At 44.5% G+C, this 13,568-nt stretch overlaps 1 protein-coding gene across 4 annotated transcripts in view; it reads left to right on the plus strand.

Moving 5' to 3' along the window:
• The window catches only part of TLE1 (TLE family member 1, transcriptional corepressor), an 84,890-nt gene that overhangs the window by 46,941 nt on the left and 24,381 nt on the right, over window positions 1–13,568 (plus strand). For all 4 annotated transcript variants that reach the window (XM_040620211.1, XM_040620210.1, XM_040620212.1 and 1 more), the window contains 4 exons: window positions 6,901–7,017; window positions 10,532–10,585; window positions 11,089–11,241; window positions 12,542–12,686. In XM_040620211.1, coding sequence (XP_040476145.1) covers window positions 6,901–7,017; window positions 10,532–10,585; window positions 11,089–11,241; window positions 12,542–12,686 — 469 coding nt within the window. The remainder of the gene's footprint in view (window positions 1–6,900; window positions 7,018–10,531; window positions 10,586–11,088; window positions 11,242–12,541; window positions 12,687–13,568) is intronic.

Here is a 13,568-nt window from a genome sequence, read left to right on the forward strand (position 1 = left end):
CTGGTGGTTTCTTTTCCTGTTTTCAAATGTGTGAGGCAGTTGTGGAGAAGCGGACAGTGACTGATGTTTCTCGGTGTGGAGAGCAGGAGACTGCCCCAGCCCGTGTTGAACTCGGTTGGGCTCCTGATAACTTCGCCAAAGGAGGAAATGTTTCTGCCTAACTGTTTATGAATTTATCTCCTGACTTATTTCAAGGAATTGCCTGGAAGTGAAGGATAAAACTGAGATGAGTCACCTAAAATTTCAATATTTAGGCACAGTGGAAAACACTAAGTTTTCTTCAGCAGTTGTCTCGGCAGATTTCCTTTTTGGCAAAATTGAAAACTACGTGCTTAAAAAACAGATCCTCTGGGAAAACTGCTCACTGCATCACTGCTGTGAGAAGGGTAAACCCTGGAAGAAAGGAAAATGACAGTGGTTTCTAGATGGTCGGGAGTGGTCTGTGTACCAGGTGGAGGTGTGTTTTTACTGTGGATGCTGTAACTTGCCGGGTGGATATTGGGGCCCAAGTGTAACTGGAGAAATGTTTGGGTTTTATCTCACTGTGCTCGCAGTGAAAATGGGGCATCGGTCATCTTGACTCTAAAAAACCAGAAAGCCGATAGAAAATATTACGTTACTTTGCGAGTGACGCCGGGGGTATCTATCTCGTGTTCTAGTCCCTCTCTCGGCTCACGTATTTGCTGGGTCTGTATGCCTTCTACATGGCTACCTTCCTTTCTGGGAGTTCTCCTGACTGAACCACTCATCTGCATCTGACAGTGCCGAGTTCCTAGATCGAGGTGCAAGAACACGCAGGTTCCTTCCCCTATTTTGCATTCAAACTATATGAAAAGTCGATGTGTACCCTTCAGACCCACTTCACAAGCAGGGCTCCTGAGATGTGATGCGGTTGCCAAGTGGACACATTTCCACACATCTTCATTTTCTTAACCCTTCTCCCTGTTGACAAGTGGGGATCCCGTTAGTTTTAGGGGTTAAAAATGCATTTGTTGAGATGTCAGGCAGAATCTGTGAATGACCCCGTTGGACTGCCGTGAAAAGTACAGCGCAGGGTGACGGCTTAATTGGTACCAGGTGTAGATGGAGAAGGCACACAGATGTGATGGGGGTGCGTCACTACCTAATTGTTTTAATGTTCGCCGGGAAGTTAATTGTCAGTGTAGAGTGTGCTAGCAAATTAGGTTCCCACTGCCTTAGTGTAACTGAGGATAAATGAGGTGTCATGAGTTTCCAGTCTGTACCTCTGACACAAACACTTTTCCTGCGGGGAGGAGAAAGTTCCCAAGGGGAATCAGCATGGCAGCTCAAGACATCCATTTGAATAATGTGCATTATTTTCACATTAGGGAAACCTGTCTAGCTTTTGCTGTCTCCATGAGCAGCTTTTCCTTTCAGATTTGCTGCTGGTGGCTTCAAGGTTTAGACATGGTTGGCAGAAGAGTTGCTTTGAGGTCTCAGAATCCATGAAGGAAACATGAAGGCTCTGTAACGAATGTTCTGGTAACACTGACAGGGTAACATTCCATTAAACCTGTTTCTTTCATATTTCCTGGAGTTTACCTCCCAGAATATCTCCGTTTACATGAACAGCCATTACTGTTAAATTGCTAAAGAAAAGTGGAAGTCTTGGAACCAAGGGTGTAAAGACGGGCTTTTATCCGTATTGAAGCATCTGGGTCTCCCTGCCTCAATCTTGGGTGGGTATTCAGAGCATGAAATAGAAACATCATTGTCCAAAACAGTGAGAATAAAGGTAACACAGAGTCCAGATGATGATGTTTTCTTTTGATTCAACTGAATGTTCTCTCAAGTGCAACAGACTGATGCTTTACCATTGGAAGTTCTTATATGAAGGTATGGTTTAAGGATTGCATTTGGATGTTTGTTTTTGCTTTGAGAGAAGAATTGTGCACTTCTGCCCACTAGGTTCAAACACTCTGCCAACTCTCTAGTTACCTTGCACCCAGAGGACTACAGCAGAGGCTAGTCGTGGTATGTGTGTTTACGAAACATGGTTCACCCAGTTAGGATGACGTGATCTGGATTTGGCAACTCGAGGTAGCATACACCAGTTGTAACGTGAGAAGTTCTGCTACTTTTCCTTTTCTTCTCTGAGTAGCTCTTTTGGTCTTGTAGCTTATCACACCACTGTGAGCGAGAGAAATGACCCTCAGGAAGCATGTAGTAGTGGTAGCCAGCAGTTGGCCTGTGGTCAGTGAAGGCGCACACTGAGATTTTCTGTGCTCCAGATTTTTTAAGAAGGAGAGTTCCCTTGGGGTGCATGTTTTCTCTTTTTTTGCCCCTCATCTCCTCATTTCATGTGTAGTTTCCACCTATAAATGGAGGGAAAGGCATGCCCGTGGGGCTAACGGGTCTTGTGGACTCCCTTTCTGACTCCGGTACTCAGTGCTCCAGGGGGGATCTTTTTTCTCCAGAGGCCTGTCAGATATACCTCTCCCTTTATCGTTTTACTTGGCTCCATTCCCATAAGTGTGTGCAACATGTAAAGTACAGAAACTCATCATGGTTTTAGAATTTTAGTTTGTTTTGAAGTGATAGTGTGTTTTCCGGCCTTGATTTGCTCAGATTTGTAATCTCCCCTGTGGGCTGTATAAATGTCCAATTTTGAGCTCTCGTGGAAGACACACAGTAAATAAGATGATTTTGTTTAGTTAAAACAATTTTAAAACAAAGGGAAACTTTATATATACAGTCTTGAAAATCCCAGACCTTGGGACATTTGTAATAGAAATCTGCCCAGTAATTATCGTTTTTGAAAAATTCTGGCAGACACTTAAATTTTACCAGCTGCAAGGTGAATAAAACATTGAGTTTCTTGGCTAGAATGAGAGTATATCAGTCAGTGTGGTAACACTAGTTCTCATGCTGATCAAAAAAAAAAAAACAACAAAAAAACCCACTGATTCACAATTAAATATTTATTTGGCAGATTAAATGTTTGAAAATGAACTTTACTTGATGAATGCTGTTTGGTAGATTAAAGTCTTTCAAAACATGGACACTGGTAGAAGTCTGGTGGCAGCTCGGTCTTCAGAGCTGCTGGCGGCCACGAGTGACGTCGCGTGAAGCGGCACTGTGTGTCTCCGGACTGCTTTGTTGCTCTCTGCTGAGGCCTGTTTTAGCGCACATCTTGGGTTATAAATGGCAGGATTCATGAGTGGAAAGGCAGGAATTTGGGGCTGTTTTCAGGTCATTTTAATGTAGAATGTACTTTTTTGTAGTATGTTTGCGGTTTTTGTATGGTGGCATAAAACCGTGTGTGCGTGTGTGTGTGTGTGTGTGTGTGTGTGAGAGAGAGAGAGAGAGACAGACAGACAGACAGACTGTGGTTTGCGGAGGGTGGTCAGAGAAAGCATGCAGGGTGCATTAGGCATTATTATGTCACGTTAGAATGTTAAATGGTTAAATGTTAATGGCTAAAGAGCCAGTGTGACTCTTCAGTGATAAGTATGTGGGGGCAAGGATTTTATGTACATAATTTAAGAATCACTCCTCTGGGAGTAGAGATGCCTTGACTTAATGGGAAGAGCTTGGTGACTTTAGATAAATCGCCTCCCCTCTCTGGTCAGCCTCCAGATAAAAGGAGGGGGATGAAGAAGATGAATAAGTCTTTAAAGGTTGCTTTGGCCTCTTCAAAGGTGGGATTCTAATTACCTTCTGTGTTTCCAATGCACAAGTTTTGAAAAAAAAAAAAAGACTTAAAGTCAAGCAACCTCAGTTTCATTCTTTTGCAAATGGCTTCTTCTTAAATGTTGATTAAATGCTAAACATTAATGTTAAATGTGATCCTATCTTATTCTAGTCCAGATCTAACAAATCAAGATAGAATCAAGATAGATTTTGAAAGATCCAAATGATATTCGTTCAATACCCAGGTATAATCTCTTTATTCTTAAAATGTGTGTAAAATGGATCTTTTTTTTTTAAGATTTTATTTATTTATTTGACAGAGATAGAGACAGCCAGCAAGAGAGGGAACACAAGCAGGGGGAGTGGGAGAGGAAGAAGCAGGCTCATAGCGGAGGAGCCTGATGTGGGGCTCGATCCCATAACGCCAGGATCACTCCCTGAGCCGAAGGCAGATGCTTAACGACTGGGCTACCCAGGCGCCCCTAAAATGGCTCTTAATGACCATCAGTATGGTGGTTACTCCACCCTGGGTCATGAAGAGCATAAGCTGGTGTGTGAGGAAAACAGAGAGCATGAGGGGGGAAAAAAAAAGAAAACAACACAAAACTTCTGGTATCATGAGACATCCAGTAACACCTGTGAAGTCACTTTTGGGTTTCTGGGGAACACACGAGGGAACCATGAAGATTAGGGTCACCTAGGCAGTCATTAACCAAAACAGCTATTGTTACTGACAGTGAAGTTCATTAGGCTGGAACCATTTGCTTAAATCAGGAACAACAATGAAAGCAGTGTCAGGGCTGGAAGATGTCGGGGACAATTACACAAAGAAGACCGGGTTCATGGGAACAGGGGTAAAAGGAAGTCCATTTTTGGCGGGGCTGCCGTGTGAATCAGCTCCCCCCCAGCTCCTGACTGTGGCTCCCCCAGGCCTTCCCAGCCCACAGTCTTTGCTGCCTTGTTTTGAATCCATTTTACAGCATCAAAGGTACGATGAGACACTGTGTTTTGCAACTTGTCTGAGTCTGCCATTTTGAATGGAGCCAATTTTCACATAAGTAGCGGTGCTAATTACTAGCCCTGTCCAAATTTAGAGGAACTTCCAGAGCTTTTCAAAACCTATTCAGATTATAGGCCTCATTTAAGCCGTTCAAGCAAGAATTACAGTAGTAACTTCTAACACATAGAAGCAGAGTCCTCAAAGCTTGACAGGCTTCGGGGTTCTAACTATAGAAATGTTACTGTTTCTAACAGAAATTGCATTGTTGCTAACAGGAGCATAGTTTACTTTTATGTTTACAGTACCACTTGACACCATTAAAAATAAATAAGATCATTAAAAAGCTATCTTTGAATGGCTGAGCGGTTTGGATGCCCGGCGCTGGTTATAGCAGGAAGGCCATGAAGGCGACCCTGTGGAGAGAGACTTAACTTTAAAGTTGCCAGCGGACACCGAGTCTGTGTCACATTCTGGGCACTGGGGCAGATGCAAAGTTGAGTGCTGTATAGTGCTGCCCTCAGTGCCTCTGGTCAGAGTCTGGACGAGGAGACCTTTGAGAGCCGATAAAATCTAGAACACAGGCAGGTGTATTGGGACGCTGTTTATATCTGAGCTCAAGCTGCTACTCCCTTCCCGTGCTCAGCTTTTTGGAGTGCACGTTAGCACTTCAGGAGTTTGGTTAAGTGTCCCGTGTCCTATCAGCCAGTGGATCTGGGTCGGAGGGGTTAGTGTTTAGCAGACATTTACCACGGTCATTAGTGGAGGGATCCAGCCAGTTCACCTTTCAGCCCCACACACTGTGCTGAAGACATTACTCTGAGCTACTCTGTATTGAATTGCACCAGTCCCTCCTTCCGCTTTTATGTAAGCCTCTGCATTTGTGTAGCCTGAACGGTCTTGAATCAAAGCTCTGCTGGCTTCAGCGTCAGCCCCTGCAGTGGGCAGAGCGGCTTCATATGGCCTCCCGGTCCCTAGTTTTGATTTCCTCCTGTGTGTGGTTGAGCTGGGAATGCTCCTGTGGTGGGGTCCACAGTTTTCTTGAGGTAGCTTTGAGACCCAGCCACCTGGCTGATCACCTTGGGCTGGTTAGGAGCAAAGACACACCTTCTCCCTTACCCCCCCACCCCCGTTTTTAAAATTCGCTTCTCGTGCATGCCATTGCATTAGAGGTGGTCTGACTTAAAGGTTTCCCCCAGCCCCTTCTATTTAAAATTGTGGCAGAGAAAGGTAACATAATTGTCTGTTGCCCCTGGACATCCCCGTAATAGTTCTCCAGCGTCTTGCAGAAATTGGGGTTATCTGGGCTTTGTGCGGGAGATTTTTGCACAGCTCCTTCAGCATTGTTCGAAGCAGTAACACACCACTGAACAAATTGCCCCCTTGCATATGCTAATCCTGTACTTAAAAGAACTCATTGTAACATGTTCTGATGCTTTAGCCTGAGGGGAGGTGGGAATTGAAGGGATGTCAGATCTTGTCATGTGACCCCCAAATATCTAAAATGCCTGTTTTCTTTGGGTCAACAGTTCGTACTCAGCACATGGGAATGAAAGTATCCTGTGTGGTTGGTTGAAAAGATTAGTCCTTGTTCCTCCTTTTGCATGGGGGAGCAGGCCTCGCTGTTGAAGATTCGCTGGCTGAAACATTCGCTTTAGGTCTTGAATTTCAGTGCTGTTGGCGAAGAACACCAAATCTTATTTTCAACAGTAAATTAAAAGAATTCAAAAGAGTTCCTTCATTGTTGCTGTGTAAAATGTGATTTGCCTTTTAGGAAGCCATGCTGTTAATCCCACCTGCTCTCTCTGTGTCTTTTTCGAGGGCTACACACTGTTACAGTCACAGAATACGCCTGATAGAATAATCTCAAGGTTCCACTCCTAGGCCATTTCTATTCCTGACCAGGAAATCGCAGTGGGAAAGAATAAAAACATCCACATGTAAACAGCAAGCTCCCATCTCTCTAACCGTAAAAAGAGAATGGAAGAGCATTTTAAGTGAGTAGGGCCTGAAGGACCCACCAGGCTCTGGATGGTTTTGTTGCATAGTCAGGGTCTCCGTTTTAAATGCTTAAACCTCTATAAATGTTTGCCATCAAAGTCTTCAGACGAGATGAACTACATGGAATGAAAGGAAGTGCAGGTATCACCTTTCTAAAATAGCTGTCCCATCCAGGTTGGGTTTTCATGTGTTCAAAGAGACCTGGGAAGAAATCTTTGATTTTTTTTTTTTTTTTTTTTGTCTTGCAGAGTAATTCCCTCTTGGTCCCAGACAGTCTAAGGGGCACAGATAAACGCAGAAACGGGCCTGAATTTTCCAATGACATCAAAAAAAGAAAGGTGGATGATAAGGACTCCAGCCACTATGTAAGTAAATAAAGGACTTGAAACAGTATTTGTTTACTTACTTGCTTACCTTCTAAGTGAGCATATAAGCATACTCTTTAAGATCTTAGTGATAATTCCACATCCTTTGAAATAATACTATCAGGGGGATAGATTCTTTTAAGCATACTATTTCCCTTTACAGCTGTAAACTCTGCTCTGTCAGGCTCCTGATTACATTTTAGGCTTTCTGCCTAAGTTCCTCATGAGAGGGGATACCAGCATGCAGGGGCACACTTCAGCTGGTGCATTTGCATGGGGCTCTGCTCTTAAAGGGACCTTGCCCTTGGTTTGATGCTCTGTTCTCACCATCTTCAAATTCTCAGTTTTTGAACCAGGGCCTGCATTTTCAGCTGTCCTGCCCCCTGCAAATTTGGTAGTCCGTCCTGCTAAGATAATTGGGGTAAAAATGTCGGTGTCCCAAAATACCTTTTTGAATGCTATTCTGTTGACTTACTGAGGCTCATATTCGGTCTTGAGGCAGAGTTCATCCTCTTGAACAGCGAGCAGTTGGGCCACGTAAGTCCATCGTAAAAATGGAAAAAAACCTCGCAGGCATCTAGGTCAGACCCCGCAGACTGAGAACGCATGACTGCGGAGGGAGGGCTCTTGACTTCCATCGAGCTGGAACCATGTTTCACAAGGAGAGCAAACCAAGTCAAATGGCAGTTGGCTCAAGTCTGAGGGTCATAAACATTGCTGCTGATAGATGACTTGGAGTTTTCTTGTGTATCCCCAAGTGTGTCTATTTCAAGATGGACACATTGTCGGGAACAGTATGAGAGTAGAAAGTGGGATTCGTTCACTTCCCATTGCTTATGGAAGAAGCCTCCAGCTACGGTTGGCAGGCGTCTTGGCAGGATGGGGCTACCAAATTTACTAGACCTCTCTGCCTCCTGCTGGCTGGTTCAAGCCGATAGGTGGCCAGTGGCTAGTATTTCTAGTATTTCCTGAGCAACAGCTCATTCCTGCCATGTACCTCATGCTTTTACATGGATTGTTTCATTTGACTTTTTTAAAACAATTCTGTGAGTTCAGTACCATCGCCTCCAGTGTAGATGAGGAAACTGCAGCATAGAGCTTGTAAGTGATTTGCCCAGGTTCAGAGTTAATGGTGAAGCCTGGAGGCGGTCTAACTCCAGAATCCATGCTCTTCATCACAATGCCAGGATCCCCAAGCTGAGGGCCTGGGAAAGGATGTTTTGCCAGAGGTCCTTGTATTGGTCCACACTGTGCACTATAATAACGTTCTAAGAACTTGGAGTTGTAGGTTTTCCCCATCCCAGTCCAAGCCTTTGTAGCACATAATGTTGCCCCTCACCTTTGCCCACACCTGGTGTCCCCTGCAGGTACTTTTATATATGCCGTCAACTGTTCCTAAGCTACTCAGAAGGTGTGTGACATGCAGAAATCTGGAAGTTGCCAGTAATACAATTTTGAGTTGTTGTGCATGAGGCTCGTGTAGATATTTAGTGATCTAGGATCCATAGCTCTACATTACTGTTTTATCACCTGCTCATATTAAGGATGTCCAGATGTGTAAGTAGTTGAGATGATGTTGGAGAATCTGGGGTGAAGTCCTCTGACCTTAGCTCCTGATGACCGGTCCACACTGTACTGTGAAGGTTCACATTTGCAGAAGGGTCCAAAACAAAGCTAAGATTGAAATTACAGACTACTCAAAGACTCACTTCACAGTCCCATTGTAACAAATGAGTTGTTTGCTACTTTTTGCCAGTTTCTACACTAGGTGAGCCTTTTCTATAAATTTTTTTTAAGAGGGAAAACCTTTTGGCTTATGTTTTTTTCATCACCACCATCTTTTTTTTTCCCCCAAGATTTTATTTACTTGTCAGAGAGGAAGAGAGAGTAAGCACAAGCAGGGGGAGCGGCAGGCAGAGGGAGAAGCAGGCTCCCCGCTGAGCAAGGAGCCCAAGGCAGGACTCAATCCCAAGACTAGAATCATGACCTGAGCCAAAAGCAGACACTTAACCGACTGAGCCACCCAGGCGTGCCATTTTTCTTTAGATATTTATTTTATTGAAGTAATCCCTTACCCCCAATGTGGGGCTCGAACTCACAACCCTGAATTCAAGAATAACACACTCTTCTGACTGAGCCAGCCAGGCGCCCCCCCTCCCCCACACCCTGTCTTTGTGTTCTTAATACCTGAAAATATTTGTGCTTTTCTGTGGTCTTTACTAACAGAAAAAGCAAATGTTCTTTAGTTTTAATTTTTTCTTTTATTACATGAAGATATTTCTTTCAGCAGGCTGTTATTTTGAGTTACCCAGGCTTCCTCATCTTATGTTGTTATAGTGAATTGCATGGTGCCTTAACAACAGTGATTAAAGTAAATCTGGTAACACACTATTGAAGAAAGTAAACTGGGTCTTCCACATGTAAAACTCTAGGTACAATTAGAAAAAAACACGTAGAAGATACGAATTTACAGTTGAGGGTAACTTTCTAGCTGGACTTGGAGGCCCCGCAGAAAGCCAACGTGGCAAATACTTGCACTTGTACTTATTAGTACAAATTTTCAAACTTTCATGTATTTGTAACTGACAGTGACTCAGTAAAAGGATTGTGTAGATCGTAAACTAGTGACCTGCTCCTTTTTGAGAATTAGGGCCCACTGTGAGATCTTCCTTCTTTCATAGCTCATTGTATCACTGTATGGCTCCATCTAAAGGACAGGAGGCCTTTTGGCTAAGAAAGTAGATCTTTTCAGTCTGCCCTCAACTTGACGTAGGAGTGATCACATAGCTGAATAGCTTTTGCAAGTTGTACAGCTTTATGAAGAGGGAATAAACGTCCTACTGCAGGATGCCAGTGTCTTCCAGATTTTACCATCCTGTGTTCTTCCATCTCTCCTAAAATATTCCATTATGATTGCAAATTTTTTATTCTTAACATGAGGTTAGATCTTGGTCCGTTATCCCAGCCAAGTAGATAGCTTTTTTGTTTTAGTTTTTAGTGTTCCTTTTTTCCCTTTCAGTAATTAGTAACCCCATGGGAACATGGTTGAAGTTTGCCTTTATAATAACAAATTGGCTGTGAACACTAGATTTGTTGGCTGTCTTCAAGATGATACACACAAAGAAGGGCGTGAAATCGTGTTCTTCATTTGACCTCCAGTGGGAAAAGAGCCCTGATAGAAGGCTGTGGGCGGATTTCAGATTATAAGAGAGATGGAGCTGTTGCAAACAGTTATTGAGCTCTTCCTGTGCACTCAGTGTTTGCAACTTGCCCTCAGCCGTATGGTCTCCAGCAGGTATGCTAGTGTAACAATTCCTGCCTGGGGCTTTGGGTAGCCCCATGTCAGATAAAGGGGGGGGGGCGGAGGCAGTATTAATGACTAGGCCTGGCAATCCGGAAGGGATCCTGTAGGCATGTCCTGGGCCATTTTTCAGTCTGTCTGTTACCAAGAACTATAGACATCGAACTGGGCCTCCAACCCTTTAATAAACGGCATTAACATCTCTTTTTCCAGGACAGCGATGGTGACAAAAGCGATGACAACTTAGTCGTGGATGTGTCTAATGAGGTAACTACTCATTTTCTCAAACTATTTTCAGAGTGACTTTGGAGAAACAGAAAGTGGAGCCATGGTATTTTGGTTTCTCACAAGTTTACACATTAAAAACTTAGTGGTTGTTCACAGATGGAGCCATAGTGGTCTGACAAGAACTTTTGTTTCCTTTTAAAAAAAAAAAATCTGTTTTCCCAGTCATTTCAGATTCCTAAGTTGGGTGCCTGGTGCTCCTTTCCTTCCTGTGCCCTCTGGGCAATGTATTTGAGCTTGAGGACGCATAGGATTGTTCCTGGATACCTTTTCCTCTGTGCTATCTTCATGGGTGTGTTTGCAAACATCATCCTGTTAATCATAACAACATTGCTAGTCAGGGTGCACACTCCCAGGTCCCCCAGATCTGAAGGTCTTAGAACGTCCTCCTTTAATTTAGAGAATTAGTGTGGAAATACAGTCCGTAAGGGCAAGGTCTGTCCGTTATAAGTGAAATCACACAAGCTTTGCTTATACTTGTCGAGGACCCTTCTTCTCCGCGAGCAAGCCCTGCCCATTCACCCAGGGAAAATGGGATCGACAAAAACCGCCTGCTGAAGAAAGATGCTTCCAGCAGCCCAGCATCCACGGCCTCTTCGGGAAGCTCCACTTCTTTGAAATCCAAAGAAATGAGCTTGGTAGGTCTCATGAGCCGTCACTTTGCCTATGTAGCAGTGTATTTTTCTTTGCGGTTCAGAGGACCCTAAAGTATTTGAAATGTGGGCTTTTACTGAGTGAAAGGTATATTTTTAAGTGTTTAAAAGTGAGACGACTCCTCCTGCTCTTTGTCCCACACGATGTTTCCTTTCTCCCTCTTGGTAGTGTCTTTTGGGTCGTGATGAGAGAGAGACAACAAGCTTCCTTGTGCATTGCTTTCTTATTTGGGGGATGTACAACCTTGTAGGAAGTTAGAGTCCTGTGTTTACCTTATTTTAGACTGACCCACTGCGTCAGGGCATGTTGGGATTGGGTGTGGAGTCAGAATGGGAATGTACTCAAGCAGCGTCCAGAGAAGCCTGGAGCAGGTGCAGGGTTCCTGCTTTCAGCCATTCGACAAATAATGTGGAGCATGTCATCTGTTAACTTATAGAAACTGAGCCATAACAGTCCTGCATTTGATTCTTATATGGCCTTCCTAGGCCTTATCCCATTTCACCGATGGGGAGGAAGGCCTAAGGAACTTGCCAAGTTTATGCTACCTGTCAGATCCAAGGCCAGAGGGAGCTGCGGTCTCTCCCTAGCCCATGCATGCTGTTTGCTGCTCCGCAGCGCTCCTCATTCTGGGATTTAAGAGTGAAAGGTTGAGATGCAGAGGATGATGGCCCGGGACCCTGTTACTGTCACACTCCTGAAGGCCTCTGTGCTGGTGAGTCCACATCTGTTACATAGGCAAGTGAGTGGCGGTGTTTACCTCCACACACATCTCTCAAACAGATGGGACTCCTTCTAGGGCTTTTGCCTTTGAGATGCTGATTTGTTTCTCATCAAATCCAGGGCCCTGCTGCCTCTCACTGTTAGTCTCAATCCCACTGCCACTAAAAGGCAAGATTAGAAAAGGGATCCTCCCTCTGACATTCTTGGTGACCCGGCCATTTGTTTCTGAGTGACTGGGAATTTTTTGCTGGGTGGTCATCGTTCTAAGTTGGCCTGGATCCAAAGTCCACACGCCTGATGGAAAAATACTTTTTAAAATAAAATCTGCGGAGGAAGAAGTGTGATCATGTTCTGTGTCTCTAGCTAGAGTTTTAATTCTGGCAGGAAGAGGAAAGGTCAACATTTCTCGCTCACAAGTTAATGCTGTCAACATTGTGTGGATTTATGAAAATTGGCTGAGGGAGTAGCTAGAAGGTGCCCAGTGTCCCAGCTGCTGTTGTGATAAATTGTGTAATATGGCTTGGATTAAAAATAATACTCATTTAATTTGTTTAATGATACCAGCATGAAAAAGCCAGCACGCCTGTTCTGAAATCCAGCACACCGACGCCTCGGAGCGACATGCCAACGCCGGGCACCAGTGCCACTCCAGGACTCCGTCCAGGCCTCGGCAAGCCTCCAGCCATGGACCCCCTCATTAACCAAGCGGGTAGAGCCTCGCCTCTTGTGCTTTGTTTTGTTTTTCCCTTTCCCGGCCTGATTCGTCGTCTGTGCACTCCTGACGCCATTTCCCCATGAATATGAAACACACTCAACTGCCTGTCTCCTTCCTATCCCTGAAAAGCCACGATAAGAAACAGATGTCGTCCTTAGGTTCAGCAGCTGCACACTGTTTGGTCTCCGACTGTTTACATTTGGCTTTCTTTTCTCCCCACCCCTGCACCCCCAAATAATCTAAATCCTAGGGACTTCAACAATGTTTCCGATAATTATTCTGCATGCAAGCTCCTTACCAGACTATCCCCGCGTGTCTGAGTTCGCAAATACTGACTGAAACAGCTGGCCCAAGTGTGCTGCTTGCTTTCTTGAGTTGGCTGGTTTTCTCCTGGGGTCTGTCCCTCAGGAATCTGTGGTCTCCCTGTCAGTAGAAATTGGGAGGGTTTCACTGAGGCTCCAGCCTGTGAATCTAACTTTATCTTTCTTAACACCTTGGGCCCAGAGGAAAATAGGCCCCAGAATATTCCTCCTAAACCCAGTCTTTGGTTTAGGTAATAAACCCAGGGTCAGGTTTTCATTTGGGATTGGTAGCAGGCCATGGAAAGTTTAGACTGAAGGAGAAATCTTGGATTTTATCAAAACCTTCTTTTGAGAGTAAGTCCGGTAAACAGGTAAGTGCCCTGTGCCTTGGTTTGCCTTCTGCGAATTGTGTACAATACTGCTGTTTAATTTTAATTAACAGTTTCCCAGTGCTGCCAAGCCAAGGACGAACTGCGTGGCAGTGCTTCCCCTGGGGTCTGTTCTTCCCTGGAGATGAATTCAGCTGAGTTGGTGGTGATGAAACCACCCACCCACGCACCCACTCACCCAGCCA

The sequence above is a fragment of the Ursus maritimus genome, unplaced genomic scaffold, assembly GCF_017311325.1.
Source record: "Ursus maritimus isolate PB19 unplaced genomic scaffold, ASM1731132v1 scaffold_34, whole genome shotgun sequence".
Lineage (NCBI taxonomy): Eukaryota > Metazoa > Chordata > Mammalia > Carnivora > Ursidae > Ursus > Ursus maritimus.